At 38.1% G+C, this 22,076-nt stretch overlaps 1 protein-coding gene across 9 annotated transcripts in view; it reads right to left on the bottom strand.

The window, feature by feature from the left end:
- The window catches only part of diaph2 (diaphanous-related formin 2), a 382,480-nt gene that overhangs the window by 129,571 nt on the left and 230,833 nt on the right, over nucleotides 1-22,076 (bottom strand). For all 9 annotated transcript variants that reach the window (XM_052574739.1, XM_052574746.1, XM_052574744.1 and 6 more), the window contains 2 exons: nucleotides 9,129-9,230; nucleotides 4,804-5,043 (listed from right to left, as the gene is read on the bottom strand). In XM_052574739.1, coding sequence (XP_052430699.1) covers nucleotides 4,804-5,043; nucleotides 9,129-9,230 — 342 coding nt within the window. The remainder of the gene's footprint in view (nucleotides 1-4,803; nucleotides 5,044-9,128; nucleotides 9,231-22,076) is intronic.

Genomic DNA, 22,076 nt, shown 5'->3' with positions numbered 1-22,076 from the left:
GTCAAAGTTAATGTGTGAAATTGGTTCTTTTTCCATAGAGGTATAATATCAGTGTGTCTTAAGGTACTCAGTCATTTAAAACCAAATCCTAACAAAGATATAAAGACGGAAAGTGATAGAGAAATAAAGAAAGACGACCTGTCTAGTTAGTATACTTGAACGTACCCAGTCGGCCCATTTTAATATTCGTTGAAGCATGCTGAGGAGTTCTACAGAATAACAATCATCCTCCATCGAGACATTCGAAAGATATAAATCCTCAAGAACAATTAGCTAATAACAGACATGAGAGGCAACAGGGACCAAGAAATCTCAGACCACCTAAAGGACTGTCATCTCTGATCGCTCAATTACACATTTTGCCAAAGGACCTGCAGTTACAGGCATTGATTGTGCATAGATCTTCAAAGCAGTAATTTGTGTGTTTTTTTGTTTTTGTTTTTTTAGTCATGGAAACTACGCAAAAAGTTACACTTCGGCACACAGCAGCTGAGGGGCATGGCAGAAAAAAGAGCTGCTGGTGTCTGGCATATTTTGCCTACCAATGGCAGACAGCCTGGACTGGAACGGTAGCCAGTAGACTGATCTTAAAGCTCAGAGCCTGCCATGAGGCAAGTTTGCTTAGTAAGAATGACAAGTGAAAATCAGAGAGCCCCAGGCTACACCTCTGGCAGTTTTGGGGTGGGGAGCGAGGTAGCTCAGGGAGTTCATTTGTCCGTGAGCTCACCATCCATGCCAGATCTGTGAGAAAGACAACCGGCGCTGGGAGAATCTCTAACAAGCTGAGAAATGACGAAGAGACACTGTGAACGTATATGAGGGAGCCTAGTACATAAGAGTTTCTTCTCTTCAATCTACAAGTTGCCAACAAACAGAACTGAAATTACAAAGCGGTGCCAACTGAACACATCCGATCTGCTTAAAAGTTTAGAGATTATAAAAAATTTAAAAAGGCAAAATAAAGGTTCACTCTTTATAAACTCTTCTGACATCTCTACTAGAAAGTATCATGCTTAAACAACCCCAAAAAGCAGAGAGCAAATCCAGCTTTAATGAATATTATCTGTAATTTAACACCTTTTCATGCATGTAGCTTTGAAAGGGGCTTTGCTGTGGAGTAAGCCTTTTCCCACATGGTTGATTTCATTTGAAGTTGCCATAATCTTTGTGTGCATTCCTCTGAGTCTACCTTTCCTGAAATATGTCAAATGTTCGCTACAGAAGTTACTTTTTTGAAAAGTATATGACAGGGAGTCAAGAATCCACAACAGAAGGTTACTTTCTACACTCACATATACTTCTGCAAGATTAAAGTTAACTGAAGAACCGAGGTGCCTTGTGCGTCTCTGTGAAGATGATGGTCAAAGCTACTGAATCTCCATAGATAAAAAAAATTTTCACCCATGCCCAAAAACACAGATATGGAGCAGGCTCTGTTCAAGTTTTACTTGAAATACTGTCTCTAAAAATTGCATGTAACCACATATGGAGGACTTAGAGTACCACATGTTTAAGAGACATAATTAAAGAAATCCAGATGCGATGCTGGATTATATATATATATATATATATATATATATATATATATATATATATATATATATATATATATATATATATATATATATATATATATATAAATTAAATTAATGCATTTAGCAGATGCTCTTATTCATAGCTACTTACAGTGCATTCAGGCTATTAATTTTTACCTATCATGTGTTCTCTTATATATTTCTGTTACACAACTTTCACAGAACACGTTTTGTCACGACCGTGCAAAGTGTATTCAAAGTGCAGCCATTACTGTCTAGAGTGCATGGAATGGTACACTGTGATTGGTTGTTACTGTTTACAGTGCGTGGAATGGTGTGCTGTTATTGGTTGAGTGGATAGATCTCATTCTGCAATAAAGGAAGACTGGCGCTTGTCGCAGTTTGGAAAAAAGGGACAAAACATGACCTAATAACTCTGCGAATATAGAATTTTGTGAGAAAAAATAAATAAAATACTATTCAAACTCATATAAAATTATATATATATATATATAATTGTATCCATTACATATACAAACTATAATAACATTTGTTTTCTTTAGAACATCATAATATGTATTTTTTTGAGGTGCCCAAAACAGCTCAGTTTGGTTTACAAAATAAAGGGCTTATATCGAACACCGTCTATATATTTTCAATATAAACTAAACAAGAAAAGGACTCTGGCACTGAATAGATTATGTCTGAGTGAAGTGGCTTCTGTGATTAGAACTGCAGGAATCAGTTGAATCTGTTTACAACTAACTGAAAATTAACAGAGCTGTGCTTGTCTAATAAGCAGTGACAAAAAGCAAGCTTCTCGGTCCAAAAACACAGTACAAACTGTTTAGTTCAATGGTGGCGGTGACTATGATTGGCTGTTTCTTTCATAACACCAGATGTTTAAAGAAAAGCAGAAGGACTTAAACACAGCAGTGCCTTTTCAAGCCAGTTCTGAGCTAACAGCAATGTTAACCAATAAACAGATTCAGGAATATGCAAATGAGATCTGGGTACAGTTGGTACAAAGTGTGACTGTGAGAGTCGCGGATCACGGGTCAGCCCACGACCGGCCCTCCCTGATGAGCTCGTTAGCAGGCTGAGGTCTGCCACGTAGGGGTCCATTTACTTGACTGAACTGATTGAGAATGTGGGCATTTCCCTTTGTCCATCAATAACTGCCCAATCAGTGCTGAAGCGAAAAGCTTCAGCAGGCACTTCACTTATGTTCCGTAAATGTGAGCCTGACTGATATGAATGCAATAATAATGAATCACTGACAGCTCGAATAAAGAAATAACAATAGAACGGATGGGTGCGTGAAAGAAGAGATGAAAGGAATGACAAATGAAAGAGACAGAGAGAAAGAAAGAAAGAAAGAAAGAGAGAAAGAAAGAAAGAAAGAAAGAAAGAAAGAAAGAAAGAAAGAAAGAAAGAAAGAAAGAAAGAAAGAAAGAAAGAAAGAAAGAAAGAAAGAAAGAAACGACCCAACATATCTATGAAAGCCAATGTGTAAAGATACCGTCATTATGTGTAACTTGTTTAAAAAACTGCTTTATGGTGTACAATGTGGAGTCAGAGCACAGCTGATAAGAGCTATATAGATGTCTACCCTGCTGGCACCTGACAACAGAGCTCAGTGTTTTAGTCCACTACTGCAAGACCCAAGGACAGGCTCTACACCCAAGGTCAGAGAAAATGTCACCAAGTGTCAAGCTCTGATTGCCATTGGATCCTCTCCCACTCAACTGCCCATGCTCGGGGCAGGGTCATCCGACAGGGGTGTCCTCCCTCTGGGCCATAACACCATCCAACACAAATATGAAAAAAGAGAGAGAAACTCAACCACCTAATGCTCATGTCACCTCCAAACCACCTATACTTAAACATCTCCATGAAAAACTCGAGTTGGCATGGCATTAAGCACATTCAAATGCCAACCAAGGACCAAACACAAACTGGAACTACTTAAGTGCAGTGATAAGCAAAAACATAACGGAGGAGCTGACAGAAGAGGTGAAGGACTTCCTCATGAAAATGCATGTGCATGCAGTTTTTGACAAGGTAAACTTCATCCACTTTTTTAATCAACTGGCTATTTGCATGCAAGCACACTTTAAGAGAAAGCGAGATGGTCATCAAGGGCTTGGATGTTTAAGAGCGCAAGAGTGTGCTGGTACTGAGGCATTTTAGAAAGGGGTGTAAAAACGAATGTTGATTAAAGATTAAAAAAAAAAAATTACAAATTAAACTGCCACAGCTTTTTTGAAAAATTACGTTCTTGTGCTAAACAGTAATTTAGTGGCATTAGGAAAGCAAATAGAAAAATGTCAGGACAACCATTCAGATATGTCACACAACTGGCTCCAGCTTAAACCCCTGTGGTTGGGACACCTGTGTCCCAGCAGCATCTGGGATGCCTCCGAATAGATGACAAGGCCAGCAAAGAGATGTAACTAAGAGTGACGGTGTAGTTCTGGCTGCTGGCTGGGAACACCGGCAGGGGGGTGGCTGTCTTTCATAGCGGGACCAAATGGCTTCACCATCCAAATCAGCTTGTAAAACACACAGCCAGATGTCCATCTTACATACACAACAACAGCAGTTACAGCTTTCAAACACATTCTGGTAACAGTTACAATGATCTCAGTGGGGAGCCTTACCTGCCAGCTCTATAAATAAACTCAGAAACTTGCCGTATTAGAGTAGATACTATTCTGAAGAATACTGTCTTTCGGGAGAGAACTGTCAAGTTTGTCTATTACTGTCACCAATCACCAAACCCAAGATGGCTATTACACCTAACAGGATTTTTCTTCCCTGACAATTTCAGCTTCATGCAAATCTGCTGCTTAAATAGGTTTATAATTTACTACTTGTCATTTAACAGATGCTTTTAACCTGAGGTTAAGTATGCGTGTGCTTTTCTCAGTAGTTCTTGGCTTGTATAAGGAAGGTTGCCGGTTCCAGTCCCACAAGGGATGATCTACAATCAATCACCGTTATGTTATTTCAGGGTTACCATGCCTGTAATATGAGTACTCCAAATTGCTTTGGATAAAAGTAAATGCTTAATGGCAAGTAGTAAAGTAGAAGCTTTCTTGTCTGGTGTCCAAAAGGCCGTAGGTTCAAACCCCATAAAGGATGATCCATAAGGAAATCAAAGTTCTCCAGGATGTTATTATGAATTCAACATAGAACTTCTGATTGAATTTTAAGCACATAAAGTGTAGTTTTAGAAACAAAGAGAAGGGATTCTGTTTGATACCTTGCAGAGGAAGCTGACGTTGAAGCCGAATGTCTGAGCATTTCTGGAGCCAGAGTTCATGTAATTCCCAACCAGCAGCACCAGCTCCAGGAGCCTGCTGAAACCTTCACTCTTCTTCACCTCCTCGCATGCGAATGTCACGTTCATGATGTCGGGCCGGATGTTGTTCACTTGCTCCTCAAATGTCAGCTTGAATAGGATCCCATTTAGCCGGGGACGCAGCAACTTGACTGCGCTCATCTGAAATGGAGAGAAAACAACTCAAAACATTAAACATTGTCAGTTATCACAACACTCACACGTACAAATATTACTTTTGGGTTATGAAATAGTTCAGAATGAAATCGGTTATTGTATTCATTTGATAGCTATTTAGCTTGGCCTAAAGCAAAAAAGAAGCAGCAAGTTACCACATTTATATTAGTGGTAACTAAACAATTATTTATTTATTTTTTCAGAAAACTGCACACTGATGAATTGCTCACAATAAAACCAGAAACAAGGTTTAAGAAGTCTGAGGCATGGCACAGATAAAAAGAGACAAAAAAGAGGGTCATAAACAAAATTAAGATGTTACTCGTACAATTGTGTTAACACTGAAAACAGAAATTTTGCTACAAATCTTGTAACAAATAAAAGTCAGATTGTGCCGTTCACCTATAATTACATTTAACTGTAATAACAGCAACAATATAACTGGTTTGGTGCTAGAGAGAGATGACATTTCAGTTATAAGACAGCGAGGAGGAGGAGCAGGAAAGGAAGGAGTGAGGAAACGAAACAACAACAACAAGGATCCTACAGGAGCTGCTTGTTGAGGAGGGCGACCTCAGACACTCTCGCTCCAGATTTCTGCATAATCTGACGCTCACAGGCAGCCCAGAGATGCAGACAGGATGTACCATTACTGCTCACATTTATTCATCTTTATGAGCAAGTTGCCGATCAAAAAACCCTGAGTCGGCCCCACGCCCCCGTTCACCGCCCCACCTCCTCCCTGCAAATCCAGATTTGATTTCTCTGTATAAGAGGAAATCACAATAAAAGAGGGTGAGTTGGTGACAGCTCTGGAGGGAGACAAGCTGAGAGTGACTTATTTCCCCAAGGAGCAGTGCGAGGTGGTGTTGATGAGGTGCTTCCACAGCCTGCCTGTATATTACCTGCCTTGAGCTCAGTCACAGGAGGAGACTGTCACAACGTGCTTCATTACGCCCTCCAAAGACACAGAGAGGGAGCGAGAGGGTTGTTCTGTTACCCTGTGCTGAATTGATTCCTGTGTGAATCTGCTGTCAAAGGCAGGTTTGTCAGATAATGACAGTGAAGGAATGCATGTGCATCAACCTAGAAAGATCTGTGCATGACAGGACTACATCTGACTGCAACTGTAAAGCACAGTTCTCATGTAAAAGAGAAAGACAGAATTAAGTGTTTAAAGGAGACTGAAAATGTTGCCTTCGTTTGCTCCCCCTAATGTAATTCCAAACACATCTGACAAAAAAAGGAGATTTTATGTGAAATGCTCTTCTCTATACACTGAAAGTGTGCATCTGCTGTACCCCAAAATGTGGATTTATTAGTTTTATTACTTTTGCTCACAACTAACAGAAAACCAAATGGTCACCAGTTGTCATGACAACGTTTATGGAAACTACACTCAGGAGACCCATGATAATAGCAAATCCATTGTTGAATGAATAAATAAATGTTTTATATATATATATATATATATATAACACCTTTCTTAAACTCAAGGTTGCTTTGCAAAAGAGCATATAAATCAAGGAAAGAAATCCATAAATAAAAACAAACAAATTTCTTTACTTCACAATTAGATGTAAATAAGTAAATACATCAAATAATCTACACACAGGCATATTTAAACAGGTTTTACCATCTAAATCGATTTTAATAAATAAATATATACATCTAAATATATCTAGCATACACTGGAATCGACAAGCAAATGAAGTAAAAGCATAATTTAATTCGGTCAAATTTAAATAAAATCATCTTCTCTAACATCTTTTTTTTTCGTCCCATGTAATAAAGATTGGAAGGACACAAGGGTGATTAAATGATAACAGATTTTTACTTTTGGGTGAACTATTCCCTTATTCCAGGAGCGAGTCACATCAAGTGTAGACTTGTACGCTGTGCAGAACTAACTGATGTAGAGAGAAGCTTAAATATTTGAGACAAAGTCAAGACAAAGGCCAACGTTAATGGGATTCGGTCAATATAGGAAGGAAGTCTAAAAGCCCTTCCAGTTTAAGAACTCGGGACCTAATCATGCTCTGTAGTAAAATAAAGCTCTGCCTACCTCTTCATTATTTATCAAAATCATAGCTTCTGTCAGTCACAACCAGCCTACCAAATTTGACTTGTCATAAAAAATGCCCTTTATATTCTTGGCCTTTTAATTATACATTACTGAGTCTCTTTATATATTGAATAGCGCTGATCCTGCATTGAGCCTGAAGGCAGTCTTCTTTCTCCAGCACTCTCTCTCTCTCTCTCTCCCTCTCTCTCTCTCTCTCTGCCTAATTTCCTACTGCCCCCCATTCTGCGTTTCAGCTCAAAATCCTTCACATAGAAGTGTGAACAACAACAGAAATGGAAAGGAGGGTGATTTTAGTATCAGAGACAGAGGGAGTGGAGGAGAGAAACAGGCGGAAATGGAACAGAGATGTGTGAAGGGTTATGCGCTGGAGTGTGACGAAAAGTAGAGGAGAAATAGCGAACTGGAGCCAAAGAAGAGAGAATGAAAGAGGAAGAGGGGAAGAAAAGACTAAGAAAATGAGAAGAATGAAATCGATAGGCAATTGAAATGCCTTTTAGTGTGAGATTCGCTCTTTTTTCACCAAATTATTGGTGCTTGTGCCAAGCCCAGTGTTTGGCTGTTGATTATAATGGTGGTGAACAAGTTTTGTGTAACTGTTTTGTTTCGCCCTAATGTTATTTCTCTATTAAAACACAGAATGATTCCAAATCGGGCATCGGGTCTGGCACCTGCACTGTATCTGTGGAAATAGCTGTGTCCAGATTTAAATACTGACCAATGATGAAACATTCAGGAACCAAAAGTGACCCTGGACCACAAAACTAGTCTTAAGTCACTGGGGTATATTTTTAGCAATAGCCAAAAAAAAAAAAAAAAAAAAAAAAAAAAAAACATTGTATGGGTCAAAATTATCGATTTTCTTTTATGCCAAAAATCACTAGGATATTAAGTAAAGATCATGTTCCACGCAGATATTTTGTAAATGTCCTATTGTAAATATATAAAACTTAATTTATGATTAGTAATGTGCATTGCTAAAAATTCATTTGGGCAAATTCAAAAGGCAATTTTCTCAGTATTTAGTTTTTTTGCACCCTCAGATTCCATATTTCCATATAAAAGTTGTATCTTGGCCAATTATTGTCTGATCCTAATAAACCATACATCAATGGAAAGCTTATTTATTCAGCTTTTTCAGCTTACATATGTTTAAAAAAAAAATTACACTTAAACAGACTACACTTAGGTTTGTGGCCCAGGGTCACAAATGACTCTTTTTTATTTATCTGTTAAATGACAGAATTCCTTGAAACAGATAGTTGTTGATTGTGTGATCCATATTCATCGACTGATGACTTATTAGAATTCAAAGATCAGCTAGTTGCTGGAGATTACAGTGCTACAGATGTCAACTACAGATGCCAACATGCACTAAACATGCATTCAGTTGATTGGATTTATAGTACTGAAAGGACACAGAATCAGAGATGGTTCCAGAAATTTCTGCAAACCATTGTGTTTATTGTTGTAATGGATTCAACATAAAATGAAGGTGCTGCGGTTTCAATTCTGTTACATAAATTATGTTTTTCTTAATATAATTGTCTGTTCCAATTTCATGCTGTTCCTCTAATGGTCCAGAACAGTATTTGTGCCACATAAATTTCACTCTGTAACAGTATTTCTGTCTTTTTGGGGAGAAAAAGTCAAGATAAACATTGACTTTATTATGTTTCCCAGCTTATATTCCCAGGTCTTGTCTGAATCGATTCCGCCTTACAATTGCAATACCATTTATTACATCAAAGCTCTATTATGAATGTTCTTCTTTAACTAAACTCTTTCATATGATACTTATTTAAACAAACAAACCGTTGCCACAACAGAACACTTTTTCTGAGAACCGATTAAAAATAAAATATAATCCAAATTTCAGATTTACCATAATAATATGAATAAAAAATTTAATTCATTTGAATAAATACAATTATTTTTATACTTGATCTCATTTGCGCTAGTGAAGCACTACAATCTCAGTACTCACCACGATTCCAAACTGCTCAGATTCACAAAGCTCCTCGTATTCGTTCTTTAGCTCGGCCAGATTGCTTAGCTCCTTCTGCTCAGGAAGGTTTTTGATCAGGTTCTGCAGAGAAAAATGTAGAAACACAGCCATCAGTGCCACAGGAGAAAACACCTGCTGCCTGCTCATTTGGTGAACTATCGCAGGGATGTGAGTGATAGTAGAACATGGTTTAAATGAGGCCACGTCTTTATATGCTATAGCGCCTTACGCCGGGTGTCAGAAATACACATGCAATTCATATAGAGACTCCCTAATGTTCAACTCTTTCCCCATTACTGCACACTGCCAGTGTCAGATTGCAGAGAGAGTGAATAAACACCCCTTCTTTAAGAAAGCACGGCCTGATTGGGCTTTAAATATCTATGGCGGCTCAATTCAAGGGGAATTATTCATGTTGGTCTTGACTCCATCTTTGTTTTCAACCAGCTTTCTAACATGTTGGTGGATAGAGCTGGCGCTCCACGAGGAAAATCCACCCCAGCACAGCATTACTCTTGGAGCTCAGCCGTGATTCAAAGTTTCACAGTGCTGAGCAACTGAAGTTCAAGGTGACTCTAAGAAATAAGGAAATAAATACCACCCTTACCCCCCTATCATTTAATATGTCACTGAAATGTCCCTGATGTTTATGGCTTTCTTTTCCTTTCAGATTATTCGAGACAGAAGGGCATATTTGAGCCAAGTTTGCCACTTTACAGATGTCAGGAACTCAATTGCCTCCCTTTTCCCCAAAATAGATTCATATTCCTTGTCCAACTTTGCAATTTCCTCTAAGAGTAAAAAGCCAGCTGTAGGTGATGTGGGCGAGTGAGAGAAACTTCATTTTTTCTAAATGCTAATTGTGCTCATAAAGGTCAGATGAATAAATGAAAAAAAAAAGGCATTTTTTTTTTTTTTTTTTTTTTTTTTTTAAAGAAGTGCCCTTTCCATGGGTAGACTACTTCTCTCATTATGTCCTCTACTCTGGTTGGCATAAGCAAGCATGTTTGGATGTAGCCACTCTTGCTGGGTTTCCAGCTCCAGTTCATTAGAGGGCTGGTGTGCATGTCATTTCTTCAATACACTGTAAGTACACAGCTGAAACGTTAACAATAACTGTCTTTCTTGTCCTCCCTGTTGGAAGCTTGTCCTAAACCCAGTTAAATGCTTTTATGTGGTCTTTCTCTGAAATAACTTCAAATGTCCTGCTGACAATAATAAGTCTGATGCAACACAAAGCCAGCGCACTGACACCTGGATCTTGAACAAAATGGAGTATTTCTGGCGCTGTGAGATTTTTATGAACTTTACTCAAATAAATAATGGATAAGAATCTCTTGTGTACAAAGAGAACGCGTAAGAAAGAAAAAAGAAAAAAAAAATAGGTGATATTACTATAAACTAGGCCTTTAAACTCCAGTGAGTTCAGTGCTATCCTCAATAGTAAACACAGACGAGCATTGCATCGAATTATTTATTTATTTATTTTTTTTCACAAGACGTGTACTTGCTTTTGATGAGTTAATCATTAGCTTTGTTCTTTTTGGAACAGATGAATATATGCATAAGCAAAAGACAATTTTTGTGTGTTTTAAGGATGCCTAGCACATCCCCTTCCCTGGTTCAAAGCAAATCTAGCCTAAAATAAGAAATGTATCAGAAGCCTATAATTGTCTGGACAATGAGATAAAACTGACGGTTGACTCCATCATCTCAGATGTTAAATTAAAAAAAATGCGCTAAGAGGCTTTGAGATGTAAAAAAAAAAAAAAAAAAAAGCCTGCAATCGAGCAGCAAAGACCAGCCACATTAGGGGGAGGGCTTACGGTAAAAGAGCCTTTCTCTCGTCTAAAAGAGTCTGAGGAACATTAGCCCGGCGGTTCGACTGAGGAACAAAGCTCCCCTAAACAATGTATCATTGATTTTGAATGAAGCGCAACAACACAGCAGCACACCATTCAGCCACAGCAATCATCATTGCTAATGTGCCGCCAAATCTCATTATTGGAGTTGTATTTCTCCATCGCCACTTGCAGAGACGAGACAAGCGATTAGGATTTGCCGTTGCCTCTTTTCCAAATGCATCTATAGGACAACCCCGCCAAATGGAGCAGAGACAGAGGGAAGAAGTAACAAATGGGGCTAAAGTGAGAGGAGCGAGAACGCGGTTAATTGTTAATACGCTCGTCTATGGCTTACATAATTATCAGAGTCCTGCATATTTGAGTAAATGACACGCAAGCAGAGCCATATGGGAGGGTTGGTAAGAGGCGGTTGAACCCTGAATGAATCAGTCTGCTCACTCCAGGCCTCCAGACTCAATCTGCATCTGGGAGGGGGGTTAGCGGAGCACAGGCCCTAGCAGACAAGGCATGCTATGCTAATAATCCAGCCATTTGGACTCTCTCTGCAGGACCAGATACATGCATGCTGTCACGCTTTATTCTTTAAGATGCTGCTCGTCTCAAGTGTCGTTCCAGACTTCATGACCTTATTTACTTCCACAATGCATGCTCCTGAACTTAGTGTAAGATATTCATTAGAGCATGTTATTTTTCAAGTTAAAAAAAAAGTTTTCTTTAACTATCCTTTAACTGAGCAATGCTAGTGCCTTAATGTCAATGGGAAACTACAATTTCAATGTTGAGTATTAAGGTGCAATTACTTGTGCTTTGGTAGGTTTCCATGTAACTGTGAAAATAAGGAGAGTCTGCAAGTGTAATGACTGCCAAGTTCTTGAATGATACAGGAATTAATCCAGCATTGGAAGAGCATACGGAATAGGACAGCGAGACAGACAAGCCTCAGAATCCACAAATATTTTGACTGATGACAATATCTGTCAGGTTTCCAGCAGTATACTTTGATCTCTGATGCTGACATGTTCCACTCACACAATCAACCTATGCCAAGTCTTTAGTCAAAACAGACAGCACGGCTAAAATCAGATTAGCATATTACCATACTACACATACCATAAGTTCGTCAGTGTACAGTATAGTATAAATATTGTGTCTAGCATGTTAGTTTTCTGCATGGTTAGAAATACCCTGAAGACATTTGCCTAAATCTGCGATATTAAACAAAGTGCACTGCATGGAACCCTTTATCTTACAATGCTACCGTCCATTTCCTGTGTGAGGAATCAATATAAATATATTAAATCTGTGTTGGCAGTTGACACAACAACCCTATGAGGATAAAAATCCACTCACTCCTTTTTTATCCCCATAAGTAAACAGCAGTGTCTCCCAAAAACCAGTTTTCAGCATTGCTGCTAATGTGACGTCACATTAGCCACAGGCCCTGCTCACGAAAGTTGACAGTAGGGCTGTCAAAATGACTGAAAAACTACATTCAATTTTTTTACTTTTATGTTATCAAAATTCGAATTATTTTAAATTTAAAATGCTTAATTTTAGTAAGGGTGATGGAAAGCTTTTGGCTTTCATACAGAGTACATTTTTCATTTAAAAACATGAGATGCAGTGGTATGGGGAAAAACCCAACATAAAGTCTCGAGATATGTTTTTAAAAAGTTGAACTTACATTCATTTTACATGGCTTTCTAAACATGAGGCTCTATTGTGCAAGACGCAAGTCCAAAGTTAACAGGAGATGTCACTCTAGAAAATGCGCGAAATATGCGTTCTGTGTGAACGGCTTGGTTTCAGTTTTGATGTAAACAAGATCTTCATTGATGTTGGCATTGACATTGATGTTCTCTTTTTCTGCATTATTTTTAGCGAACATTGCAGCAGCGATCTAATGGCTTCAATTGGATAGGCTAACCAAAAAATTATAATGCAATGACACTTATTGTCATCGCATCTCGTGTGCCACTGATAAAGGCCAAAATATAGTTCGGCTGTCCGGATCAATCGCACCGTCAGCATTGTCATTTTCGTCGTCAAGAGAGCTTGCGGATAGCTGCGCACCCCACCTGCGTGCAGGCTATTTTTGAGACTGCGCGGACGGTACGCGTACAACAGCGTACGCACAAGATGAATGATGAGACAGAAGTGGTACTGCATGTTGAGCTCGTCCGCCTTTTGAAAGCTGTGCGGATGCTGTTGGGCTCAAGCAGGAATGGAACGCGGACTGTGAAGTATACCCGGGCCGGGCTTTAAAGAAGCCTTAACGCACACCTAAAATTAGAATGTGGATTTTTATTTTAAATTCGACAAATATTCAAAATTCAAAAAAAATAAAAATGTACAGCCCTAGTTGACAGATACTGACGTTTACACTTAGAACCACCCTGAGCGAGTTCACAGCGAGTTGTATACAGTCTGCCATTGCTGCACTGACGAGAAGGTCTTCCAAGCACTTAAGGTGTTCTGTAGCTAGATGTATGAATCCACATAGCTCTCTCCATTTACTCCCAAAATCTTATCCACTGAAGATGAGGTTGATTAATTTTGTTTTTGAAGAAAATGGTCCCTCAACTCTACCGAAATTCGTTTATGTCTGCGTAAATCATTTACACAGGACTGCTTTGTGAATGAGGATTAGTATTTTGCAAAAAAAAGTTGCTCCTGAAGGATGGAGAAGTGCCAGCTATTCATGATCTAGCTACACCTCCAGTAAGTAAGTATCATGCATTAGTTTTCCAAACTGCCTTTCTGAGATACCTTCTTGGCACTCTGTAAGGCTAATGTTGCTAAAACTACCATTGTCTGTCTGTTTTCATTGATGCTACCAGAATGATCGTAAATCGGAAAGTGGGAGTTAAAGTTGCACATATAAGCAATGTGAAGTCGACCGCTGGAATTAGTCAAGCTCATAATCACAAGTGGGGCTTATAAATTTGTAATAGCATGCGATTGAGTTTTTTTTTTTTATCGCATGTTTTACACACACACACTCACACAAGTAGGGACCTATATCAAAACTAGATAATTATTGCAATGTTATGCCCAATACCTAATAAATGAAATAGTTTTCAAAATATTATTGGAAGAATGAAAGATGAATTTTCATTTTAAGATCAGCAAATGATTACACTTCATAGTGTTATTAAAGATTAACTTCGCATTAGATGACGGCAAAAGTAATTTAAATGCAAAAATGAGCATCCATTATTTAAACATTAAAATTGTAACGACCCAGATTAAAATTAAACAGACAGTAATATCAACCAATAATCAATATGTCACTGAGACAGACAGATACAGACAGACAAACAGATAGATAGATAGACAGATGCAGGTTCTAAGTTGTGTTTTTACCATGATCTGAATATCGGCCAACAAGCGAGACAGTCTGCTCAGTACAGGCAGAGTGAAAGAGAACAGCCATTACAACAAGCGCACCATGCTTGGGTAGATGGAAATAAATTACTCCCACGGACGTCTCTCCTCGGCTCAGCAGAGCATATGCCCAACAGTAAAGTCAGAAACGAGGGAAGATCAACAAATCTCAAATTACCCTCCCAGGGACAGCACAATCAATAAAAATGTTCTCCTAGCAATAAACTCTTTATTAAACTGAAAGAATTCACAAAAGGAGGGGTGTACGGGGGGCTGTAACCTTGCCTGTATGTGATGCCAAACACAGAACTCCTCATCTGAACCAGTCGGGTCTGTTGTGGATAGGACTGACAGATATGATTGACTGTTCACCCTCCTTTTTTTTGTTTAATTGATCTGTTCTTCATTTTTGGGACGTATCGCCACATGCAACTCTGTCTTTCTCTTGGCCAAGCACACATGTGAAACATTATACGGTCGCCTTCCTGCTGTGCCGTCTCAGCAGGTCTCGGCACAGCTTTCGGTAAATCGTTTCAGGGACCTCTGTTTAAATCAATACCGGAGAACACTAAAACATACCAAGACATGCACAAAATATTCATTCATGACAGGTATATTTATCCGTTTCAGTAAATATTTCACTTGTGCACATAATGACCTTATTTTGACATGAATAGTTTGATCTCCTTAAAGAAAGCTTATGTATCATGTAACACAAATGACACAATGGGTTGCCTCTTTGAGAAAGAGCAATACATGTCTCGAGATTACAGCAAATCTGTTATTCTGTGTAATTCAGAGCGCATGATTCAGCCTGACATCCGATTTGCACATGTTGAGTTAGTCACCTTATCTCTCAGAAGCCTAATAAACATGTAGTACTGATCAAACTAACAGAAAAAAAAAATAATAATAATAAAAATAACTAATAAATAAGCAGGGTAATTATCATAACAACATAAATGCAATCAGCTTCTATCCAATTAGGGAGCAATATGGCATTGGTCTACAAAATTAGGTCATAATTTTATCACAGCTGCATCTCTCAATTTAATAATACAGCACTCCGATTGTCAGCATGATCGCACACCTCCAAGGAACTTGCTCCAAAACATATACACATTGGAGACCGCAAAAGCCAAAGTTTTAATAAAACAGATTTAAAGGAATATCAACCTATCACAACATACTTGAGGTGAGGTGTGAAGATCGAATCAGTGGTGGATGTATGCTCAGTTCACATCTGGTATTAAGATATGTTTTGGTTGTTGGGATCACACATTCTCGTTCACACCTGGTGTTTCAAACCATCTCTTATGTCCACTTCGGACCATGGAAGGGTCTATAGCCCAATGTATGTGGGCTTTTCTGATCTTTCCATCTAATATTGTGAAAAAAGCTTGCGCATTATACATACACGTGTTTTTATTTATGTATTTATTTATTTAAAGCTATTTTTTAAACATTTACATGGATCAGTCAAGTATTACAAAAAGTATTACATTCAATCCATTTTACTGGTATACAGGACAGAATAAGATGACAATCTGAAAGTATAAGTAGCTACAAAATTATAGTACAAAATGTTATGTATTATATATGTTATGTTATGTATAAAATCATGGAATAAAACAAATTATAACTAAATAATCATAAACAACACAGGCCTATAAACATCCAGCAATACTATAAATTATATGGTGTGTGCGAGTGAGAGGATCATGGATATTTTTCTAATCACAGAAAAAAAAAAAAAAATCTGAATGCGATAACTTTGTAAAATAAAGAAAACAAACAGGATGCACTTTCAGCCATCTCTGTTTCCATAAACCTGTGGTGTGGCCATACAAATGAAACAAAAACAGACTTGTTTTTGTTTTGCTTTTGTTTTTTCGTTAATTTGTTAATTATTAAATAATTCATGTAGGCCTATTTATTTTATTTGTATCATATGTCATTTTATATGTTTTTCACTTTTCTCGTGTTGTTCATGTGCATGCAAATCTAAACCATTGGAAAGAAAAACATTAATTTCAATGGGTCACATATACTTGCCAATTTGAATTTAAATTAACATTCTAATTTTGTAAAATAACGGATAGGAAATGTACATAGTAATGTTTAAGTATAAGCTCAGTCAGCGGAGACTAGGTGGACTTTAGTGGATGTTCTGACAAATTCGACCACGTGAGCGTCCACACTACGAGCGCAATCCAGTCAAATGTGTTCTCGACTGCCTCTGGAGGTGGTCAAAAGTGGACAAGCTAGAGCCTGTATTTAGCTTTGTCCACTTGTGATGGGATCAATGTTAACACATCTTAATACAAGGTGTAAACAGGGCCTCACAGATAAACAGAAAACACACATCCACAGCCACTCAGGAGAGTAATTTTCCTCAATGGGCACAACATGTGACACATTACCGTTGTGCAGTTGGCATTAAGCTAATCTAGAGAGCAGCACTTTGACAGAACCGAAAGGGATCTCTACTCCCCTAAATCGAACTAACACCTCAGACTGTCACAGACACTAGCCACAGTTGGAAACTGACAGGCGACAAACCTAGGATGACAGATTCCAAAATCGCATTAAACTAAATGAGAAATAAATAAAAAAAAGGATTATATTTGGGTCGGTGAGGGATAGAGCTGACAAAGCTGACAGACCTGCCATGACATTAATTTTGTCTTTTTAAGGACTTTTTTATGGATATGGAGAGCATGAACACCTGAGTCTTACACACACACACACACACACACAATTACTCACTTAATCAGCACTACACAATGTTGTTTTGTTACTGAATTTGCATTTCACGCAGAGGAGCCTACTAGCGTTGTGCCAAAACAAAGCCTCAATTAAACTCAAGGGGGTGAGCAGTATTTTCTGCTTAGCCATTAATCTGGAAGCCTGGCACACCTCTGTAGTTCTTGTCCCGTCTTGAACGTACTTTTCACTATATTCAAACGACAGGTAACAACACACCAGACTGCTCCAGTCACCTGTTGTTAGCCTCCAGAACAAAGGCTGGCACCGTCACCATGCCCTGCAACCAACCAGTGAGGCAGGTAATGAGGGCTCATGAATATGTATGAAGGCAAAGCCGAAATGGCAGACGATCAGGGTGATTGACAAACAAGATAAACAATAATAACAAGCAAGGGCAAACACGGAACCCCTAACAGGCACGACTATCCACCAGCATGCTGAGAAGGCACAGCGAGAGGGAGAGCTGACAGGACATACGTCAGGATGGACAACGGGCTTCTCAGATTATGCCATGAAGATTTCAGTCAAGGACGCTACCTTACATCACCCTTATAATCTATTAATGCGATGCCAGATTTCTAAGGACTCGAGAATGCGATACTGTCATCTCTAACGCTGTGGTGCTGTATCACACGGGACAGAGAGTGTGGTTATTTGTCATCGCTACACATTATGCATTGCGCTACATACTTTATTAGCTGCCGTTATGACGCTTTGAGTGGAACAAAAATAGATTGCAAGGATAGATTATTGAATAATAATAATCAGAGACCGATTCAATACTGATTTTTTCTTTCTGTGAAGTTTGTTGAATCAAACATTCATGTTGAATTCAAATGTACTATTGTGGTCAGGAACTATTTAGGCTAAACCAAACTGGAGAGTTTCATAAAATAACAACAATAACAACAATACTACTACTACTACTACCACTACTACTAATAATAATAATAATAATAATATATTTTGAATCAAATTTTTATGCTGAATCTAAGTCTCTATACTGTTGATAAACTATTAAGGCAAAAAAAAAAAATGAATAAATGAAATAAAACAAAACAATTGAATACATTATTAATTAGTGTTCCACAGAAGAATAGAAAAAAAAAAAAAAAACTTAATACTGTACATGATATGTGGGTAAAAGTTACCAAAGGCAGCAAATGATGGGAGTTATTTTTTTGGTGGGGGCAATGGTCTCCTTTAAGAAATTAAGTCTTCAATATTATGGGTTTACAAATAATAGCATAGCCCTAATATTTTATCATGATTGACTATTTATTAACATTACTCCTGAACGCAATCACAGCTTTAAAAAAGGGCCTTAAGTTATGCGGTCCAGCGTAGGTGTATGAATGAAAAATCTTCCGTTTGGAAAGTATTCAGACCAAAGGGACTCATAAAGCATACTTCACAAGGTAGGAGTGAAACAGGATTGAGCGTCGCACATTTCCATCTTATCAACTCAGGAATCAAAAATACATGAGGTGCTAAAATGAGAAAAATGGGAAGTATGGCGTTCCTTTGAATACTGAATTGCACAAGGGTACGTGTTACATTAGTAAATTTCCTTTGCAGTAGTCGAGCGGTCAAAAGGGATGAATCCTAAGGAATGATTGACATAATGCATAACAAGTAGAAGGTACTGAGGAGCATACTAATGTGGTGAGGAGCAGTTTTTCTTACGTCTATGATATATATATATAATTACAGAAACTCAGCGGTGACACCGCTCTGCAGCTCCGTGGATGCAATGACACACATCATAGTGATGACATCACTGGGGCTCTGGGGGAACTTGGCTGTCAAATACACAGCTGAGGTTGTGAGACATACTCCCCACGACACACCGTGATTAACATGAATCACTCATGCTACAGACTTTCTTATATGCTTGAAAACCCTGCTTGTGTGAGGAGAAAACTTTCCACAGTGACTGGCATACAGAGCCCTGCTAAAGATCAGTACATGAAACAGTGCAGACTGACCTGTAATAGGCAGTGTTAAGAGGGAACTGAGAGAACCTCTTGGGTGTTTGCAGCCTGTGTTGATGGAGACAGACAGGGAGCACCAAGAGAGACAGGTAGACAGGGCCATTTCACTGCCTTATAACACTGGGCTGAGATCTAACATGCTCAAATCAAGTGTATGACCACATATAGTGCCAAAAGTACTCACTTGCTTGGACTTTTTCTGGTTTTGCTGTCTCACAGCAACAGATCACTGTGGATTTGTGGACATGGCCTTTCTGCCACTGATCAACAAGCAACAGAAAGACTCTTTAATATCAAAATAAAAACTAAGTAATTTTAACTGAAAACAAAATAGAACATAATTGGATTTGAATTCACCTGATAAATAATAACAAACATTTTATTTTTCCCCACCTGTAATAACAAGGAGGTCAATTTTTATTGATGTGTAGAAATATTTTCACTTTGATCTGTTGTTCTGCTGAACAAAAATGTCTGAATAAACCCTTGGTTTTGTGAAAAAAAAACACTGAGCACTATAAACATAAATAAATAAATAAATAAATAAAGTGACTGATAAAACTGGAAAAAATAAAATCAACAATTAAATATAAAATCAAATTAAATACGGAATCAAATTAAATATTAAATAAAATCAAACTAAATTAAATTAAACAATAAGCATATTTTGTCTCATTTTTTTTTTTTTTCACATTTTTTTTTGTCAACATTTTAGTCCAAGTTTGGGCACTGGAGGATTGAATAAATAAATATTCTAAATATTCTCAGACAATATAAAAAATATAATTAAAGGATTTACAATAAAGTTTTAAAGGGGTCATATGATGTGATTTCAATTTTTCCTTTCTCTTTGGAGTTTTACAAACTCTTGGTGCATGAAGAAGATCTGTAAAGTTGCAAAGACTACAGTCTCAGATCCAAAGAGATATTCTTTTAGTTAAGGCTCTGCCATGGCCCCCTAAAACACCTCATTCAAACACGCCCCCACATGTATACGTCACTGTGTGGAAATATTTGAGTAATGCTGCCTAAATGTTGACGCAAAGAAATTGAAACATGTCCCATGTCAGGGAGATGCTGTGTGTTTCTAGGCGAAAGCAAACTCACTTTAATTGGTCTTTCGAAAGTAGATGCATTAAGGAATCTTTAAGAGTACTTTCAACAGAACAGCAACACATTTTATGGACAACCGTTTCGTGAACCTGGAAGAGGAGGTCATTCTGACTTTGCTACGGCAATCTGGCACTTCTTAATCAGCTACTGTAAGTATGCTGTGTTATTAGTTTAAGAATTTGCTGTTGAATGTTCAAATTAAGAGTTTTGCTTGTGTGTGTATGTGTGTGTGAGAGAGAGAGAGACAGGGTCACAGAGTGGAGTCAGCTGTCTTAACCGTCTGTGGCTTGTGTACTGAAAACACATACAAGCTTCATCACTGTGTCTGTCACACCATTCTGTTCCCCTTTCGGCTTGAACTGATGGTAAAACTAAGGACATTATTACCTGTCTTTACATTTATTTTGAAAGATGGTAATTATGGAAAGGGGCATTACATTTCCGATGAGTGCTTGCGGTGTTCGGCCAATCACAGTGCACTCGGTCAGCTGGCCAATCAGAGCAGACTGCACTTGTCAGAAGGAGGGACTTTATAGAAAACGACACATTTGAGAGAGGTAGGGCATAGAGGGCCTACAAATAATGTACAATATTTGAAAAATAATGTGTTTTTTTTTTAACATTAAGGCATGTTAACATATTCTGTCACACCAAATACACAAAATAATGATCTTTAAAAAAGCATCATATGACCCCTTTAAATTGCAAATACCATCATGAATGTGTGCGAAATCAACAAATACAAAATCTAGCATTCAACATTTACACAATATTTTAACTGCATATAAGCATTTCTCGTTTGATTATCTTCATCCGGGTACATTCCTAGTACAAAAAGTCATGCAATTTAAAACCGCTTGTATATGACTGTTAAATGGCTCCACATCCAACACATGCATGAAGCAAGTGTGCAGAGATATCTGTGAACCTAACGAGAGAAGAAACCTGGATAGCAATTAACAGCCCTTCATCGGGCCACGTAATATTTAACAAATTGGCCAGTTATAGATGTGCTGATATTTCTAGTTCGGTTTGAAGTTTGAAAAAGACCACCACACAAAACCACAGCAGGAATATTAAAGCCCATAGTACTATTTCCTGTGAATAACTGGCCTTTCACTGAACACATTAACTGAGCTGAACTGAGGTTAGCCTTGCCATAATGAGAGCATGTGAGCTAAGAAGAGAGACGTGCAGTGGGTCATTTTCAAATGAAATCTATTAGTGTTCATTACAAAGCTCCCTGTTGATAGCGCTATACAAAGAGTACAAAGGTTGAGTCCATCTTGAATATGATGTAGATAGAAAAGCTTATTAGAATTCAGAGATAAAGTTTTGCTCCAGGCCTGTACAGTGCTTAAGTACAACCCTCTTATAGAAAACGAGCCATAGAGAAAGTGAGAATAAGAAACATCCATCCATGTGAAAGTAGCGATTGGGCAGCAAGATTGTTCTTTAAAACTCCTCTCCCAGAAAAATGCTGACAAAATCCTAGTTTATCCCTCTCTGTTCCCTTCCTTTATCAAGACTAACCTGTTACTTTGTTTATCATCGTACTGCATTGCATTTGAGTGTGGTCTGTTTGTCTATTGTCCTATTCTCAGCACACTATAATGCTACTGGTGCATTATTTCAGAGAGGGCCACAGCCTTTGAGAGCTTATTAATGATATCTGCATTGTTCTGGCTTTTGGCTTTACTTGGCATCAGCAGTACAAGGGCATTGAACCAAAAACCACTATCTCCACATTAAAATCTTCCCAGAGGGCTGCAGGCTTCTTGAGGGATTAAGACACCATT

The sequence above is a fragment of the Carassius gibelio genome, chromosome B14, assembly GCF_023724105.1.
Source record: "Carassius gibelio isolate Cgi1373 ecotype wild population from Czech Republic chromosome B14, carGib1.2-hapl.c, whole genome shotgun sequence".
NCBI lineage: Eukaryota > Metazoa > Chordata > Actinopteri > Cypriniformes > Cyprinidae > Carassius > Carassius gibelio.
This window is presented reverse-complemented; position numbering and strand designations above follow the sequence as displayed.